Source organism: Xiphias gladius, chromosome 17, assembly GCF_016859285.1.
Source record: "Xiphias gladius isolate SHS-SW01 ecotype Sanya breed wild chromosome 17, ASM1685928v1, whole genome shotgun sequence".
NCBI classification, from domain to species: domain Eukaryota; kingdom Metazoa; phylum Chordata; class Actinopteri; order Istiophoriformes; family Xiphiidae; genus Xiphias; species Xiphias gladius.
This window is the reverse complement of record NC_053416.1, coordinates 18,336,908-18,356,431: the sequence shown is the minus strand read 5'-3', so window position 1 is coordinate 18,356,431 and position 19,524 is coordinate 18,336,908. Positions and strand designations below refer to the sequence as shown.

General features: G+C 37.8%; 1 protein-coding gene across 1 annotated transcript; it reads left to right on the top strand.

The window, feature by feature from the left end:
* The first annotated feature begins 679 nt into the window (after nt 1-679).
* stag2a (stromal antigen 2a) lies at nt 680-19,137 on the top strand. Its single transcript, XM_040150662.1, has 34 exons — nt 680-868; nt 3,871-3,997; nt 4,129-4,207; nt 4,516-4,674; nt 4,959-5,055; nt 5,140-5,216; nt 5,387-5,591; nt 5,701-5,852; nt 7,661-7,734; nt 8,009-8,132; nt 8,816-8,914; nt 9,146-9,225; nt 9,642-9,749; nt 10,477-10,585; nt 10,783-10,900; nt 11,069-11,172; nt 11,271-11,363; nt 11,478-11,567; nt 11,664-11,867; nt 11,978-12,048; nt 12,200-12,287; nt 12,379-12,459; nt 12,650-12,742; nt 12,867-13,041; nt 13,156-13,295; nt 13,380-13,481; nt 13,863-14,011; nt 14,134-14,262; nt 14,368-14,576; nt 14,760-14,997; nt 15,344-15,454; nt 15,597-15,723; nt 16,171-16,248; nt 16,950-19,137. Exons 2-34 carry the CDS (start codon nt 3,954-3,956, stop codon nt 16,971-16,973), a joined length of 3,831 nt encoding a protein of 1,276 aa, XP_040006596.1. The 5' UTR covers nt 680-868; nt 3,871-3,953; the 3' UTR covers nt 16,974-19,137.
* The last annotated feature ends 387 nt before the right edge of the window (nt 19,138-19,524 follow it).

Below are 19,524 nucleotides of genomic sequence, written 5' to 3'. Positions count from 1 at the left end.
TTAGTATGTATTAGGTTATCTTATATTGGTGCTAGTTGCCAAAAATAATTTTTTAACTATACTTCATAGGATTATACAGAATGAGGGAATCCTGCTCTTTACATGCAATAAACTGACTAGGTAAAAACAGGGGACCTTGATCTTGTCAGGATTCACTTCAGTCATGGACAAAATAAGTCACCACCAGCCAAATGAGAAGATGAGCAACGCAGGGTGGGTTAAGGAAAGTCAGGTTATTAGTTAGCCTAGTTACAATTGTCACAACGTAATGATGCTTTCCACAGTGTGTGAGAACGTGTCCTGTAGTCATAAGTTTCCATCTAACCCATTTTTAATTATCTGTAAATTCAACATGTTTATATATCTGTACGTGCAATATACCAATACATTTGTAATTTAGGTAGATACAGTAGCTCTGCACTCAGAGACATGCGGATGAATTTCATACTTGAATCTTTTAACTTGGAGTATTTTCCAACATAGTGAATCAATACAACTGGGATCTAAAAGCTGCAAGTTCATTCCTCAGATATTGTGTCTAGTGACTATCGGTCAAGCACTGATGCTTCAGGAGAAAAGTGAGAAGCTTGAGAAGAGCACTGACGGACAGGATATGGCCCCTCTTAGCAGCAGTTCACGGTACCACCGACAGGTGGTGTGTGTGCTGCATTCATAACAACGAAAATACAAACTGTACCTTGCTATGTTAGCCACCAAGGAGCTTCCTGCCGTTAGCTATCAAATAAAACTATAATTTTTGAGATTTGCAAAATGACAGTTTGTGCAGGAAATTAAAGAAAGCATCCTCTTTGCAAAGTCCGCAACGTTTGGATTATTTGGTTTTAGTCCGTCTTTGGTTTAAAACGAGGTAAGTTGTAAAATGGCGGATAGCTAACGTTAACATCCAGGGAGTTTGTCATTGATGCTGCTATACTAGCTAGCTTGCCACTCACTGACAATAGTCTGAACAGAAGTCATTAACATAGAAATGCGACTTTATCAGAATAAATTAAAATTAACGTGATTAATAAGGGCGACCTAAGCTTCCTGCTTGTGTTAAGTAGCGTTCGCATTAGCCAGCTACAGCTAACGGTAAAGCTAGCCAAGCTAGCAACTAATCTGAAGCTATAAATGTATCATAATCCTAAAGAGGATCCAAGTCTTAACGTTCGTAGCTCGGTACGAATAAAGTAGTCAATGATAGGGTCTACAGGTAGCTAGATCATGTCTCGGCTAACATCACGTATCAGTAAGATTAACTCGCATTAGCCTGAGAGCTGCTTGGCCGTCGTATCAGAGACGGCACGTCAGGAAGAGATGAGAGTGGATAGAAATCACCAGCCTCGGAAACATCTGTGGTGGTGTTTGTAGTTCGGAAGTATACAACTGCGCGTGTCAGAATCGTTTTGGGTTCGACCTGTTTTGGATTAGAAGTCATGTTAGAGTTGACTGTCACAACGATCTGTCATAAATACTTGTGGGAATACTACATTACTTGTCCAAGAAAGTAGCTAACGTTAAATTGAGAAGTATGCATTCCCCTTCAGGGTCTTAGGACTCAGAAGTTCAGAGCAAGAACAACCATGTCATGTTTACAGTACATTTTGGAGTCAGGGATTGCCCGTGTCATTTGTGTCAGTCAGCAAAAACTAAGTTGTAGATTTAGTGTTGGTCATTCAGTACAGCTGTTACACAGCCACCTGGTGAATGGTAACATAAAGCCAGTGTTGCCCTTTGAAAACCACCTGCCTGCTTTCTCATTACAATTTGTGTTCAGCTTTGGTCAAGAGGTCACTGTAGGTCTGACAGTAAGAGAGGATTAGGATACATCTGCTTGTGAGTGTGGCTACCAAGTTTAACACTAAACAGTATCACCATCCTGATATCCCCCATTCTTTATGTAACAATTCCCTTACAACAATAAGAAAAAGGGTGTGATTTTTTTTTTCTTTTTTCTTTTTTTTAAATAGTCATTAATCACTCATTAATTATCACTGCCCTGCTGCAAAAAAAGCCACTCCCATAGTTCCCTCATTTAAAAAAAATGCTTGATTAAAAATGTGCAGTGCCACCATACAGAATCAAAGAATGGTTATTTCTGTGAAGTGCCTCTTTTGTACTACTAGCCCAAACCTGGCAATTGAGCTTCATATCAGGCTCCATGCACCTTCTGTGTTGGACATGACCGGTGCAGGGCCTATTTATAAACACCACTCATTTTGTGCTTTCCAAAGTTGTCAGCTCTGCTGGGTTCCCATCAATTCTGACCAGATTCCAAACTGATATCTTCAGATTGCATATTTTCTCAGAGCAACAGTCAATAAACTGTTAGACCGTTTAATGTAAAGTAAAACATGCAAATTTTCATGTATGTGATGCATCAACTACCAAATGTTTTGGATTTTCATTTGATGAATGACAGACTGTCAAAAATGGCCTCAATCATCATAAAGTCCATCATCTAACTGATTAAATTACCTCAACACTAGGTAGTATTACACCAGAGAAGACTAGAATGACAAAAATTACAACACAGTGTTATCTGTTATGCCAGCTGTGCAGTTTGGGAGTCAAAAATAACTGATTTCCAAGCTTAGAATTATCTGACTCACAGTTAGAGATAAAAGCAGTATCTGTGAGTTCTAGGTGTGCAAAATGAATAGAAAGTGGAAGTGAGTAAGTGCAGTGACCAAGCAAAGCATCTCCATTAAGCCTGTAACAAAAGCTTGGTTGTTGAGAAGAGCTCTGAATAAGATGTGAGAGTAAAGCAGGGCTCCATCCTATTATTATTTTATTCTTCGGTTATTCAGTTGAGATGCCTCTACAGAATGTCAGAAAAATTTGAAAAATGTCTAACATTTTCCTTGACCCCAGGATGATATCTTCAGATTGTATTTTTGTTTTGCCAATTGTCTAAAACAGAGAAAAGCAGCAAATTTTCACATTTAAGAGGCTGGAAAAAGAAAATGTGTAGTGGTTTTGATGGATAATGGACTTAAATGAGTACTCATTTATCAAAATTGTCGATGATTAATTTTCTGTGCATAGACCTTTTTCACATCAAACATTTTGACATAGTAGGGAAAGCACCGTTTACTAATAACATAAATGGCTCTGTTCTGTTCAAGTGTCCCGGTAAACTATGACAGTGTGACAGAGAGCCAACATTCACAATACCAGGACTGGAATTCAGCCATCATTCATTTTATTATATACGCCTTTCCCGTTTTGGACTGTGCAAATGTTTTATAAGCTATGAAATGCACCAGTTGTGTCTGTTTGGCCTTAAGAATAAACACACATTACAGTTACGGTTAAGTTACGATGTCAAAAAGTGGTGCGCTTGTGAGTATTATTTCGCAGTCTGAATATGGGGGAAATTCGGTCACTTACACAGGCATTATTTTCTGAGTGGTTTCCAAGCAACTACTGGAAACCACCACCTAGCTGTTGAAAGATTGTTCAGGGATTTCTTGTGTTCACAGGTACATGACTCATATATGTTGTAGTGCTTTTCTGTCAGTGTAGTTATTACTTAGGCGATCTTAAATAAGCCACAGCAAATACCGTCTCTTTTGTCTTAACTTTTACCAAATGTAATATCTCTCTAAGGTCATTATTACGGCATATGGACAGGTTTCACATCACAGAGGTGTTTGAGCTGCAAATTGCCAGGCTTGAGCATCTTAGGGCCTGATATGCTCAGTCAGACAATAGAAACAAACATGTTCTCTTCATCCCTTTGTCGAGAGTACATAGGGTCTTGAAACTGAGCCCTATATCAGATGTACTCTCATTTGTTTGTGAGTTATTGCAGCTGGTAACAGCATAGTCGTTCATGAACTCTTCCAATTTTGTCATATTTTCCAGGTGCAGTCAAAGAGATACCTTCTTGCTTGTGGTCCAGAGCTGTAGAGGCACCTACTCCAGCAGATCCAGAAAATGTTAAAGAAATGATAGCAGCGCAGGATTTGCACACAGAGTTTCAGTTTCCTCAGTAAGCAGTGAATTACAGAAAAATATCATCAAATTAAATGTGTCTTTAAATGTTTCCTTCGTGTTTGTTTCCTGTCCCTAGGAACTTAAATGTTATTTTTGAAGTCTATAATGACTTTGTGTTGTTCACAGAGAGGCAGATTCTCAGTTGTCTTCAGATACTGACCTTGAGGATCCTGAAGGCAAAAATGCGAAGGCAGGAAAGGGCACGGTATGTTTTTCAAACCTTACGTTGTCATTTATCCATTTTCCATACCTATCCATGAGTAATCAGGGTCATAGGGAGACTTGAGACAATCCCAGCATGCATTGGGTGGAAGGCAATAAAACCTAGTACATCACAGGACTGACACAGTAGAAACAGTGTGATAGTATGCAGGAGCTGTCCTTGATCAAAATATAAGTTATTCCCATCAACCAGATAAGGTATTCAGTCTACACGCACACTTAATGCTTGTGCACTGTGCTCGGAGCAAAATTACACTTTCATCTTCCATCGAACATCTTTCTCCTCAACAGACAGCCAAAAAAAGGAGGAAGGCGCTTGGTGACAAGGCCAAAGGTGGGGGAGCAGGGAGGGTCCCTGGTCTTGGCTGGGTGAATGGCCATCATCAGGAGAACGGGATGGAGAATATGACCCTTTTTGAGGTGGTTAAAATGGGGAAGAGTGCCACACAGGTGAGTGCACGGTAGTATGGTGAAAAGATTATTTCTTGTTTTGTAGTTTCACCTCATGTTTTTTTTTCATTGTTTTGTGGTTCTAAAAGTGTTTTGACTGATGTGGTAGCTGTGAGTTGCATTTTTTGGATATTGATGAAACTGTAATGGAGCTGTGGGTAAGTGTTGTATGAGGTGTTGGGATAACATCATCAACATGCTGTGATATTCTGAGATTTTTTTTCTAACATGTTATCTGGATTTTATGCATGAATAAATGATCATGGTCATCTTTTATCTTCTAGTCTGTTGTTGATGACTGGATTGAGGCATACAAAAATGACAGGGACGTTGCTCTCTTGGACTTAATCAACTTCTTTATTCAGTGCTCTGGCTGTAAAGGTAAGTATCTGACATGATGTTAAGTGTCTGAAAGCAAATGAATATGCAACATTTTTTACTGACATTGTGTGATTCTTCACATAGGTGCTGTGAGTGGAGAGATGTTCAGACATATGCAGAACTCCGAGATCATTCGAAAAATGACAGAGGAGTTTGATGAGGTGATTCAGGCTGTTTATTTTAAAAATTAAATTTAAATCAGTTCTTTTAAAATAAAAGAAGTAACCAACATGAGACATGTTTTAAATGTGACAGATGTAAAGGGAAATTAACGGAGAAACAAATGTGATACTCCTGTGAATCTGATCATCTCTTTGCTATCATCAAACAGGACAGCGGTGACTATCCACTAACTCTGTCAGGGCCACAGTGGAAGAAATTCAGGATAAGCTTCTGTGACTTCATCGTTGTTCTGGTGCGTCAATGTCAGTACAGCATCATCTACGATGAGTATATGATGGACACAGTCATCTCCCTGCTCACTGGCCTGTCCGACTCACAGGTCAGGGCATTTAGACATACAAGCACACTCGCAGGTCAGTTTTAATCTGCACTTTGGTATTCTGCATTTCTGATATATGCCTTTCAGCACGCTCATGCTGTTATTGTCTGGAAGCTGTTGTTGAACTTTGTCGTCTTTGCCAGCCATGAAATTGATGACAGCCTTGGTGAATGTCGCTTTGAACCTGAGCATCAATATGGACAACACACAGAGACAGTATGAGGCGGAGAGGAACAAGGTCATTGCTAAAAGGGCCAATGATAGATTGGAGCTCCTGTTACAGAAGCGTAAAGAGGTGAGAAGAAAAACAAGTTGTCTAACATTTGCAGCTACACCATGACTATCACTCTCAACTCTTTAAGATTTTGGGATGTATTCAATGTTTCCCTCAACTATTGGGCAGGTCCATGCTGTGCATACCATAGTTCACTTGATGACGTATCATAGCTGCCATAACTTGCACTGTACATTTAGTATATTTGTATATTATTCATTCTGTAAATTCATTTACCTTGATATATATTTATATGTGCTTTGCACTATCTAGTTGGAACTGGTACTTACTGTGTGCAGTTAAATAAAGTTGTGTCTAATCTAATCTAATTATATAGTGTACCTTGTGCAGGAAGCACTCATACAAACCAATTTGTTCGTATGTGGCATGTACAAGTGATTTAAGAATTTTGAATTTCCTCTTAGGTATGGATGAAATTCTCAAGCTGTCCACACCTGTTGTGCAAGTCACATACAAATATTCTGCCTGTCTCCACAGGTCAAAAAACATTTGACATTTGACTTGAAGTCATAATGCCTTAATCCGACTTAATTATTTTTATTGTATTGGTATATTTCGGCAACTTATATAGTCCAGTAGTTGTTAGGAAAATTCTCTCACTCCAGCAGCTGCCTCAGAATCTTTATGTAGGTTTCTGTCATGTATCATCCACTGTTGCACCAGCAGTCTAACATAACTTGCTGTAGATTGTAATATTCTCAAGTCTAATGACTCCATGACCATCTCGTCCCACCGACTGCTTCCCATATTAGTCATACAATGCTTTGCTTTAGAAATCATTCATCATATGTTGAATCATTCCGTCTTCTCTTTGGACATGTCGTTGGCAGATGCACCGTTAAAATTTTTGAATTGTTTTGGGTCCTCTAATACAACTATACTGACACTGCTAAATTAGTTTGCTGATTTCTGACGGCAGGACTTAAGGTTCTTTTTTTAGGGGCATTGATTATGCCAATGATAAAATATCACAACTCAAACCTCCTCATGAACAGGTGTCAGTGATCAGACTGAAATTTATGAGTAAATCAAGAGAAGCTTAGGATAAAAATATGAAAATGTTCTCACATGAGGCCCATTGTCTCTGCTTTAAAGCCTTTGTAATGGATGAGGCTGATGATGTTCTACATTTTTCTGAGTGTCAACAAATCCCATTAAAAGACCAAAACCAACGATTAATTTATGCTACTTAAGTGTTGCTTGTGTAGGCAAAGCATCGTATAACTTATTCCATTTTTGTCCGAAACTATTAAACTACTGGTTGAAAAGTTCCTTCATCATGATGAATGTGGGCAGTTTTTTTTTTTTTTGAGTCAGTCCCACATACGCTGTCCTGCCACTGTAAATACTCAATCTGAACAAAATGTGTATTAATCCAGGGATGGAAATCTTCACCAACAACTGTAATATTTACTTTTGTTTTAGGAAATTACTTAGCCTTTTAAGATTAAACTATATACAGTATTTGTGACCCAGTTTAATGCATTTTGAAGGACTTACTTCTTCAGAAGGAACCAGTGGTCTTGAGTCTGACCAAAAAATTGTTGGTTTCAATTTAATCAAAATAAGAAAATATAAAAAGAAAGAAAAAAAGTAAGAAAAATAAAGAAAGAAAAATGATTAGAATAATTCCAGCCTTACCTTTAACATTGCTAAATGATGTATCTTCCTGGGAAACCTTTTGAAAGTCATACTTTTAAGTTTTTGTGTTTTTTGGGTTGAACGGGGCAGAACAAGGGGATTTTTTGTTTTTTGTTATTTTCATGTAAATTGTTAAAAAAGTATCACACTGTTTTTTTTTCTTTCAGCTTCAAGAAAATCAAGATGAAATTGAAAACATGATGAATGCAATTTTCAAAGGCGTGTTTGTTCACAGATATCGGTATGTGAATCCTTGATTGACTTACATATCATGTGTTGACTGAGATTTCATTTATGTGCGCTCAACACTTGAGTCTCATCTCAACAAGTAGGGCCATTGCAATGTTTGTTTTTGGCTTTTTGGCCCCCTCTAGTGTCAAATTAATGTCAACACTACTGTGAGTGCATATTTAGTTTTTAGTTTAATTTTAGTGTGAAATATCAAACTTCACATTACACTAGACAGCATTATAGGCCTGATGACCAAATTTAATCAGTTTTCTTGTCTTCGCCAGTGATGCCATTGCTGAAATCCGAGCTATTTGTATTGAGGAGATTGGAGTGTGGATGAAGCTGTATAGTGACGCCTTCCTCAATGACAGTTACCTGAAGTATGTTGGCTGGACAATGCATGACAAGGTGAGCTAACAGACAGCATCTGTGTTGTGTATAAACAAATTAAAGCTAACAGAATTCTTCGTTGCATGTCTTTTCATGGCATGATGTTTTCTGATCTCAGGCCTGCAGTTACCTATGTGAGACTTCTGGGGATCTTTAATCTAATCATATTTGGTGCTTAAAAGTTATTAGAGTAGCACTGTCACAGGAAATGGCATTGTTCACTTTGATTTATGTGCATTGGAAGTTTGTTGGAAGTTTTCACCTAACCAGCTCACTTAAGAAAATCTGATGAAGTGATTAAAATAAAAAAAGTGAAAGTGTCCAGATGTTTTGTCAAAATTTAGAGCAACTTCTAACCCCAGTTTAAATCAAAATAACCAACACTATCACTCAAAACTTCCTTGATTCACTTCAGAATACAGGCTTTATGTATTTCTCTTTACTCTGAGGCTTTTTTCTTAAATGCAATAACAGGGTAGTAACATGACAGAATGTCCCTCTTTTCTCTCTCTTGTCCAGTTCCTTAGCACCACTGGTGCTCAGTGATCTATTGTTTTGGAGAGCTCTTATTAACATATATCATTATATTTTGTCTATTGGACTGCATAATAATAGTTTTAGTGGAGGTAATGGCACAGTAACACTTGATTCTTGGCATTTAAATATGGTAAATATTTTATGTATTTCTACTGTGACTCCAGCAAGGTGAGGTGCGACTGAAGTGCCTGACTGCCCTGCAAGGCCTCTACTACAACAGAGAGCTCAGTGCTCGATTGGAGCTCTTCACAAGTCGCTTCAAGGTGAGCCAGCGGCAGCTGCTTCAACTGTTTAATAATGCATGCTCTGCATGCATTATTAAACAGTTGAAGAGTTACAGGCTTTTCACTTGTTCCCTGTTTGTATGCAGATAAGTAAAGAGTAACATCATAACTCTAACTTCATTATACCAATGCATGATATGACAACCAATGGTATGGAGAGCCTATAGCTAAGATACTGTATCTGAGACATGAACTCACTCTCATTGACAGGACCGCATTGTGTCTATGACTCTGGATAAGGAATATGATGTTGCAGTGCAAGCCATTAAACTTCTGACCCTTGTCTTACAGTGAGTAACCCACCCTCCTCTCAAATGGAATTCTGCATTTAATCATTTGTTTTTATGAAGACATCTTAAGTGACTCTTAAGTATATAATATCAAATACAGTCAACATGACAAACACTTCAAATCTCGCTAAAGATTGGAATGTAATATATTTTGGTACAAATTAAAGACATTACCCTTGTCCATTAGTGCTCACAGATGTCATCCTTTTTTTTTATTGCTGAGGTGACTGTTACTGAGTCTGAAATGGACAGAATATGACCATATATTGTTAGACTATTTATATTTTTTTACAAGCTTCTGTGAGAAAGTTTTAATCATACCATTCCACATTTACCTTTAAGGCTAATTGTAAATGGTCATCTTCAGATTCATTAAACTGGCCTATCACTAAATAAGTGCGCATTTCATCTTACAGGAGTAGTGATGAGGTCCTGACAGCAGAGGATTGTGAGAGTGTATATCACCTGGTTTACTCAGCACATCGACCCATTGCTGTTTCAGCAGGAGAATTTCTGTTTAAGAAGTAAGTGCTTTATTGTTTAAAGGTTCAGTTAAACAGTTGATGAAAGTGAATATGATTTTCCAGCACATTACATGATTTTCATGACAGTTACCAGCCTGACAGAATAATTTCACAGATTAGTTGGACATAGAGTCACAAAGGCTCTCTCATTCACCTGAGTTTCATTAGGGTTGTGCTGTGTCAAGAACCACAGCATTCAGCAGGACAGAAATCTGAGATTAACATGGGCAACACCCTGTGGGAGTTTAGCTCAAAGAGGAAGAAGGACTTAAAGGAATATTCCACCTCTACTCCACTACACTACACTCACCCTCTGTCAGCTTGGAAGGTGGCTTGGATTCACAACTGTCATAGTAGAATGCAGCAGTGACCTTGTTTGACTGCAAAAACAGACGTACAAAATAATATGTTGTTGTGTAAACATGTTAATTGTGAAACACATTTGATTAAATAAAGTAGAAACAAGAAATCTACTCAAGGTAGGGGTATGTCAAATCCAACAAATAAATGACATCCTTCAACAGAGTATCTAAATAATGCATCCATTATACTTCAAAATACATGCGATACATACATATAACCTGTGTTTGTGTACCATGATGCATGCAAACTATGATAAATGAAGACTAATAGGAAGATCCGGTGAAATCACAAAATCTTGTAAGCATTTTTTCCACCTTCCTTCACCACACATTTTTAACAGTCTTTTGTATTGTGCTGATTGAAGGCTCTTTAGTCATCGAGGTCCAGAGGAGGAGGGATTACCCAGGAGGGGCAGGCAAAGCCTTAACGGCAGCCTTATCAAAACTACTGTCTTCTTCTTCTTGGAGAGTGAGGTAACCAGACCTTTGTGTCACACTTCTGGATGTATACTTCATGCTTGTTATAATAAAAATGTTCATCTTAAAAATTCTATCAATCTAGTTTTGAGTGCTAAAACCTTATTTTAGTTTGAGACAGGATTAGATAATGGCCATTTGCTTCCATTTTTAAATGTATTAACAATAACATTTAACGATTTGATGTTATGCAGCTCCATGAACATGGGGCCTACTTGGTGGATAGCTTGTGGGAGTGTGCGTCGGAGCTGCTGAAGGACTGGGAGACTATGATTAGCCTGCTGCTAGATGAGCCCATGACAGGGGAGGAAGGTAAGATACAACTGTCTCACATACTTACTGGCCCAGATTTTCCGCACCAGTATGAGGAAAAGGAACCTTTATTTTTTCTACTCTTTTTTTTCTTTGGTACTTCAGGTAGTTAGCAGGGCAAGTCTCACCATTACATAGTTGGTAACTTTATGTGTCTGTGATTTTAAGCCCTGACTGATCGCCAGGAGACGGCTCTGGTGGAGATAATGCTCTGTGCCATTCGGCAGGCTTGTGAATGCCACCCTCCAGTAGGCAGAGGCACAGGGAAGAGGGTGAGTGTCTGGTCGTCATGCTCAACGTGGAGAAGATTAAATTTATTTCTTGAATGATTTCATGTTGTTAACATCGTTGGGTTTTGTGCGTGAAAAAGGTCCTGACTGCAAAGGAGAAGAAAACACAGCTGGATGATCGGACACGGATCACAGAGATGTTTGCCGTTGCATTGCCTCTGTTACTGGCAAAGGTGTATACTTATGTTCTGCACTACAGCCAGCAGCTGAGTTAACTTGTATTGTTACTTGACAGCATGTTTGATTCTTCACCATTCAATCTAACTGCTTCTCTTTTCTTGTCATAGTACTGCGTTGATATTGATAAGGTGACCAATTTGCTACAAATACCAAAGTACTTTGATCTTGACATCTACACAACTGGCCGGTTAGAAAAGGTTTGCCAAATCTTTACATTGGTTCTAAATTTTGCAACTTAGAATTGTATGCAGTGCCACTGAAACAGTGTTACGTGCTTTCATGTTCTCATCAAGCATTTGGACGCCTTGCTGCGGCAAATCTGGGAGGTGGTGGATAAGCACACAGACACTGAGGTCCTGGAGGCCTGCTCTACCACCTACCACTATCTCTGCAACGAAGAATTCACCATCTTCAACCGCGTGGACATTGCCCGCTCCCAGCTTCTCGATGAGCTTGTAGACAAGTTCAGTAGACTCCTGGAGGACTTCCTGCAAGAGGTGGGTGCTGTATGATGTTTGTTTATGTGGATTGTTCTAAAGCATGTTCGTAGGTGCAGAGGCAATGGTGGATGTCCAGGATTTCAAGGGTTGGATCTCTTATTTGTCAGGGTGAAGAACCAGATGATGATGATGCCTACCATGTTTTATCTACACTCAAGAAGATCACCGCTTTCCACAAGTAAAGCAATGACACAGTTGTGCCTATGATTTCAATAGTCATCAGTTTTGGTTGTTTTTTAATGAGATAAGCTGTGAATAATGACATTTGGATGAATGTAAACTATATTATTATGTACAAATTTTATTCGCGGTTTTCTTTCTCCCTCCAGTGCACATGACCTCTCCAAGTGGGATCTCTTCACCAGCAACTACAGGCTACTCAACACAGGTCTGCAGAATGGAGATATGCCTGAACAGGTATCAAAGACCTAGCGGTAGAGTTTCAGCAGTTTCAGTCACTTAGTGGAACATCACATCTCATCAGATCTCCTTGATTTCCTCCCCCCAGATTGTGATTCATGCAATGCAGTGCACACATTACATTATCCTGTGGCATCTAGCAAAGGTTTCTGATGGCAGTTCATTAAAGGTATTTACATATTAATGGTCATGAATCTTTTATTTATTAATTTCTTTATTTTTGACTGCCGAATTACTATTTTCAAATGATTGCATGATCTATCAATACTTGGGATATCCTAACTGTTAACTTGTTAATTTAAAAGGATTGCACTTTATTCACTGACGAGACTGTCTAACTGAACATTTGCTCCTTTTAGGGCGATATGGTGACCTTGAGGAAGCAAATGAGAGCCTTCTCCTTAATTTGTCAGCGTTACCTAAACAGCATCAACACTGCAGTCAAAGAGCAGGTGGGAATATGCTGACAGGACTGTTCACTTATCCCTGATTTTTCTACATGGCCATTCTTCACTACAGCTGAAAATTTGGCCGGTCAGTATTGTCATAAATGCTAAGGTTTTGTGTTTATTCCAGGCCTTCACCATACTATGTGATCTGCTATTGATCTTCAGTCATCAAATTATGTCTTCAGGCCGGGAACAACTGGAGCCTCTGCTCTATACGCCAGACTCTTCTTTGCAGGCAGAGCTGCTCGACTTCATCCTGGATCAAGTGTTCATTGATCAGGATGATGACAACAACAGCACAGGTCAGAATCAAGCACTGTTGTGTCAACCAACCACACTTAATTTTGAAAAGTGAGGCATGGACTGTTGAATATATATATTTTTTTTTAATGTTTGAATTATTTTGTATTTTTCAGACGGACAGCAAGATGATGAAGCCAGTAAAATTGAGGCTCTGCATAAGCGAAGAAACCTTCTAGCTGCCTATTGCAAATTAATCATTTACAATGTTGTGGAAATTAACACTGGAGCAGATATATTTAAACAGTACATGAGGGTAGGTTGTAACCCTTTTTTAATTATAACAAATTCCTCCAGACCTACTCTTCTTGTTAAAAGTATTGCATCCCTTTCTCCATAGTATTACAACGACTATGGGGATATCATCAAGGAAACTATGAGTAAAACGAGACAAATCGACAAAGTACAATGTGCAAAGACACTCATATTGAGCCTGCAAAAGGTAAGATTCTTGGCCCAGGTGGAGACTCAGTAATTTGTAAAAAGATGACATATTTATTGTTGTCTTGTTTCATTTTTCTAGATGCATCAGTAGAACTTTGGTGCTCCCAAATTTTAGACGTGTTCTAAAACAAAATATACTAAATTTACGAACTTTTATGTTAATGTATGAGGCATCACTTTTACAAAAGTTTGCTCTAGTGTGTCTTCATGATAGATAAATACAGAAAAGAATGTGGGCTGATTTAGACTGAATTACAAAATATTGAAATAGGCCACGGCTTTCTTGAATAGTAATAATTAATTAATTAATAATTAATAGTCTCCAAGGTGTAAGAGGACCTATAAAGAAATAAAATATTTTGCTGTTTTCCTTTTGTAGTTGTTCAATGAGATGTTGTCTGAACTTGGCTTCAATTTTGACCGCTCATCATCATCCTTCTGTGGCATTAAAGAGCTTGCCCGACGCTTCTCATTAACTTTTGGCTTGGATCAGTTGAAGACCAGAGAGGCCATTGCCATGTTACACAAGTAAGTATGAGTCCTGATCCAAGACCTTGTGGTTAACAGCTTTGCATGCAACTCAGCTCTTACAATGACGTGTGTGTTATAATGAAGAAAGCTGGTCAATCATTATTTCCCCTTTGTTTTAGGGATGGAATTGAGTTTGCTTTTAAAGAACCTAGTCCCCAAGGAGAGGGGAGTCCACCACTTAATCTAGCGTTTTTGGATATCCTGAGCGAGTTCTCTAGCAAACTAATCCGACAGGACAAGAGAACAGTGTAAGTTTGAGGCAAACAATGTGCAATGATTTATGTTTGTGGTGAGCACAGGGCTGACGAGGAACTCTGAAAAGGTGCTAACTGTTGTCCTTCTGAATTCTACAGTCACATGTACCTGGAGCGATTCATGACGTTTCAGATGGCCCTGCAGAGAGAAGACTGCTGGCTGCCCCTCATCTCCTACAGGAACTCCCTGCAGGCTGGTGGGGATGATGACACCATGTCTGTCATCAGTGGGATCAGCAGTCGGGGGTCCACCATCAGGAGTAAGAAGTCCAAGCCAGCCACTGCTAGCAAAAGGAAACTGCCTGAAGGTAAACAATTCAACAAAGTGTCTCAGTCAGTAAGGAACACTGATTCTTCTTGGAACCCCCTGTGCAAACTCCTTCACGTTAATTGCCATCATCCCCTGCCAGCGCCCAGTGCACCGATTATTTTTTTCCACTGTATGCCTTAAGTAAAATACAAGTAGTTTAACAAATTATTTTCTCTAGCAGAAGAGAACAGCTGCAGCAGTAGCGATGCAGTCTGGATGAACCGTGAGCAGAACGTGCAGACGCCAGTGATGATGCATTCGCCCCACCTCACCTCTACTGTGCTGAGGGATCCAAAGAAGATGAGGCCAGAAGACGGCTACACGACCGCATACACATTGCCGACAGAGCAGCATCCCCATCAGCCTGTGCCTACCCAGCAACAGCCACACCATCACCACCAGGCTGCCATTGATTACAAGTACACAAACCTGTCTACATACAGTGGCTTCAGAAACTATTCAGATCCCTTCACTTTTTGCACATTTAATTGTGTTGTACATTTAGTTTTAAATGAATGAGATTTTGTATTTTTGCCCATCAATCTACACTCAATAACCCTTAATGACAAAGTGAAAACTTGCTTTTAGAAATGTGTGCAAATGTGTTAAAAAATCTAAAACTTTCTTAAGCGACTGTACCTTTTCCTTTACCTTACCTTGAAAGTTATATTTGCAAATATTGCTGCTGTTTACAGTATCTGGTGCTATTTCTGTTAAACTACGGGCATTCTGAAGTCATGTTAAATACTGCACATTGTCCTACAGTACCCAGGTTACTTGGATGTTGACGCAGAGGCAACAAGCTGAGGCCCGTCAGCAGCAAGAACGGGTCAGCATGCACTATGCCAAGATGAGGAACCACATGCAGCAAGCAATGTAAGATTTAGAGTACTTTTAGAGTTTTAACCGTGGAAGAAAGCATGGGAGTGTAACAGTTTGTTATATGACATCCAGCCAATAGACAGTATGGGGAAGAAGCACAGTCTCCTAAATAAAAATATCTATGTGTACTCCTCAGTCGCCGAGGCTCGGGACTCATGGAAGACGATGAGGAGCCAATAGTGGAAGATGTGATGATGTCATCGGAGGACCGCTTGGAGGACATCAATGAGGGCATGGATTTCGACACGATGGACATCGATTTGGTAATTTAAGAGATGTTAATCTGGATTCTGTGTTTCTATAAAAAGAAATGCTAACAGACAGTGCCTTATATAAATATTTATAGTAAATGTTACAAGCTCTGCGACCACATTTTAAGTGTCAGCAAAACATAAGCTACCCTTTATGGTCCAGTCATGCTTTATTGGCTTTACTGCATGTAGTGTATGTGAATGTGTGTGTGATCACTGTATACATAGAAACTCAAGTAGTATAATTGTCTTCCTGTAGTGTCAAATATTAGAATTTACACTTCATTAAAAGTGAATGATTACATCCTATCTGAGTAAACTTGCAGCATTTGATTGCTGCAATTAATGTTGTATATTTTTTTCACATTTTTTTGAAACTATTAAGTCACAATACCCTTTTTTCTCTTATTTCCGTTACATTGTATGGTGCCTTGTTCTGACTGAGATGTTATTTTTCAGCCAGCATCAAAGAATCGCAGAGAAAGAACCGAACTAAAGCCAGACTACTTTGATCCATCTTCCATCATGGATGATTCAGTAAGGATTTACTACTTCTTATAATACCATTTAATTATTCGCTCTTTCTTTTAAAATTTAATATGTAAATGTTATAATTGGTGTTGTAGATGGGTGGCCATTGTTGTTCATAATTTTTTAGGCCTGTTATCTTGAGGTCCCTCCATTCTATCATGATGGTGACAATTATGAAAACTACAGTCGGATAACACAAGTTACAGGAATACTCCACCAAAAATCCATCTTTTGAGTATCAAAAAGTCATCATCTATAGGCAAGAAAGGTGGCCCTGAAACATTCATAGCTTTTTCTATCATGGAGGACAGCAGCAATAGTCACTCTAGTTTAAAGGTGTTTACATTTGATTCCCAGACCACCCTAATGGCAAAAAACAATCAAAATTTCCATAGAAATGTCTATAAAAGCACTGTTAACCCAAATACTTTTCATACACTTACAGATTATATACATACAAAATTGAAATACTAGTTATCTCTCAATCCTGTATTAATTTGTGATGACTCTGTACTGTTTTAACAAATACACAAGTCCTAAATGCTGTTTTTTATTTGTTTTTGACAAAATGAAAGTTGATATTGAATAACCCCACCCACCAAGTGGGGAAAGAAAACTTATTAGCCTAATATTGTGCCATTAGATTGTTTTTCATGAGTTATTATTAATTTGTAATTTCTTATTTTTCTAAAATACTTTGTTTTTAGGTTCTCAACGTTTCAATGTACTGAAAAAATGAAGGACAATGTGTCATCAAAATCCTTGGAAGATAAAAATGGATGACTGTTTCTCTGTGAAAATCAGAATGGAGCAAAATGGACTACTGTAAATGGTTTGCGAGACACCAATGTTTGCCTCTTCAACACTTGTTAAAACTTAGAGGGAGAGCTTGAACTTGAATTCAGTTCTGATATTTTCCCACACCAGACTTCTGTCACACTGCAGGAGAAATGTTTCTGCTTTTGTTCAGTTGCCCTAAAAACAACTTGATGTTAGCTTTAACTAAGGCGAAGCTGTTTGGGTCAATAAAAGTGCCAGTACAGACATTATGTGGCAGGTGCGTAGTGAGGGGAAAATAACAGACTGAAATTCAAATAATAATATATACCTTTAATCTCTTTCATTCTGTAGACAAAAACTGTCTGATGTAAATACATAGTGGCCAATATACAGGTGGTGTGAATAACATTTCATAAACACCGGTGGATAGAAATGTAATAGCACTGCAACATAACACTACCTTTATGATGCTTGTAGTGTTCATTTGTTGTTCAACACTATAATGACACTGCACTTTGTCACAGGGATGTTATTTCAACTCTATGGTAATTTTACAGCCATATTTTTCAAAATTATCATAGGCTCCAATCAACGCCCCTCTGACGCAGTCTAAACAGAAATTGAACATCATAAGCTTCAAAAAAATCAGCATTAATTTCAGGGCTATCGAATGGACTGCATTACATTGTAAAGGTGTTAGGGATATTGTGTTCACCTGGTGAACTTTTAAACTGTAGATTTTGGCATGGCATGTAGCCATATATCAAAACATGTACACAGTAAAGTATAATGTGAACTGGCGTCTCATACTGTTCAAAGGCCTTGCCACAAATTATATACGGCATTCTCAGATTTCTTTGTGATGGTATTTTTTAGAAATGTATGTGTTCTGCTTTTATACCTTATAGATGACTTTGATTTATAGATATTTTGTAATGACAATCAAATGTAAATTAATGGTTTCTAATCATGTTATTTCACATAGATGCTGAAATAATCCTTTTTAATGGAAATGATTATGTTACTATAGATATGGCCAGCTGTTTGTATTTTCTTTCATCTCTCTATAACAAATGGGTGAAAAAGTAATTGCTAACTAAAAATGCTCAAATGTATTCATTTGACAAATTGATGGCTGCATCTAAAATTATTTTTTAATATTGGGAGCATTCAAAGTGTCGTACACAAAATTTTGACTCAACCTTACACATGTAATCTCTCCTGTATCTTGCATATTTTTCTCCACTGTATATTATCTAATATCTAATAACACAGACATGCCATAATTGCAATCTTTAAATGACAGGATTTGAAAAATGGCTGAGGGTGTGTGTTGTTTGTTTTGATTTGTTTTGTCTTGTTTTGTTTTTTTCCCAGTTTGCAAGTGTGCAGAGGATTTTTTCAAACAGCCAATTTATTTGGTGTACCACTGTTGCGTGTATAAGAGTTATTGAATTATTATAAATTACAAAGTTTTAGAATTCTTTAGTCAACTATTATAGTATCAGAATTGTATATTATACGGTTACAAATGTGTAATATATTGTGAATCGGTGCTCATTTTGTATTTGCAGTTTATGTTTGCTTGAAATTTTAGGGAAAGGATAAAGAAATAGAATGTAACTATTCAAAGTTAACCTACTAATTTGCAAGTATACATACAGTACATTGTTTTGCTTGTCTTTCAGTGGTTTGTTGCGATATTTCTTTACCTCTGTGTACTGGCCTGGTTGGCAGATTGAAATTTTATGGATAAGGGTGCATTCATATTGTAGTTATAAACAAATCCCTAATTTCCTCACAGTCTCACTGGAGAAACCGATCACATGGTCTTAAACATTACCATATACACCCTAACTATTCATGTTAGGCAGATGAGAAAAATACATCTTAGAATTGCCTGTAAATTAACATTTATCATTTCATTTTGGATCTTTTCTGTTTTGCATTGAACTGCTGAAAATGTGCATACAATTGTATGTTTAAGCATATTTAAATATTTGTGTATATTAAATTTGTGTTTTTATTCTATTTACAAAGTGCCCATTGCATCCTTTAAGATTTGTATTTATGTCTGGAGATGTAACATGAAAGAATAAACCATCTGCGACCTTGTGATGATTTTAAGGACATGGCTGTCAATCCATACTTCCAATTGAAAATTTGAAGGATATACAGAAATACTGTCTTTATCTTAGTTTCTCTTTGAATATCTACAGTATTTACCTATGTTATACACATTTTATATTTTCTCTATATATCATTCAATGTAGTATTGGCTCACATTCCACAAGCAAACGGTGATTTGCTTGTCCAGATGAGACAGAAGTGCAGTGAGGATTTTTTTTGAAACCATGGCTGTACTAATAATTTGTTAAATTCAGGTAGCTTTCTTAAACACAAAAGAGAAGTTGTGGGTTGAGATTGTGTTGTTTAATGATAGTTTGATTTAGTCTAACTCATTATATTGTACACTAGTAATAACCATTTCAAAGTAGTAGG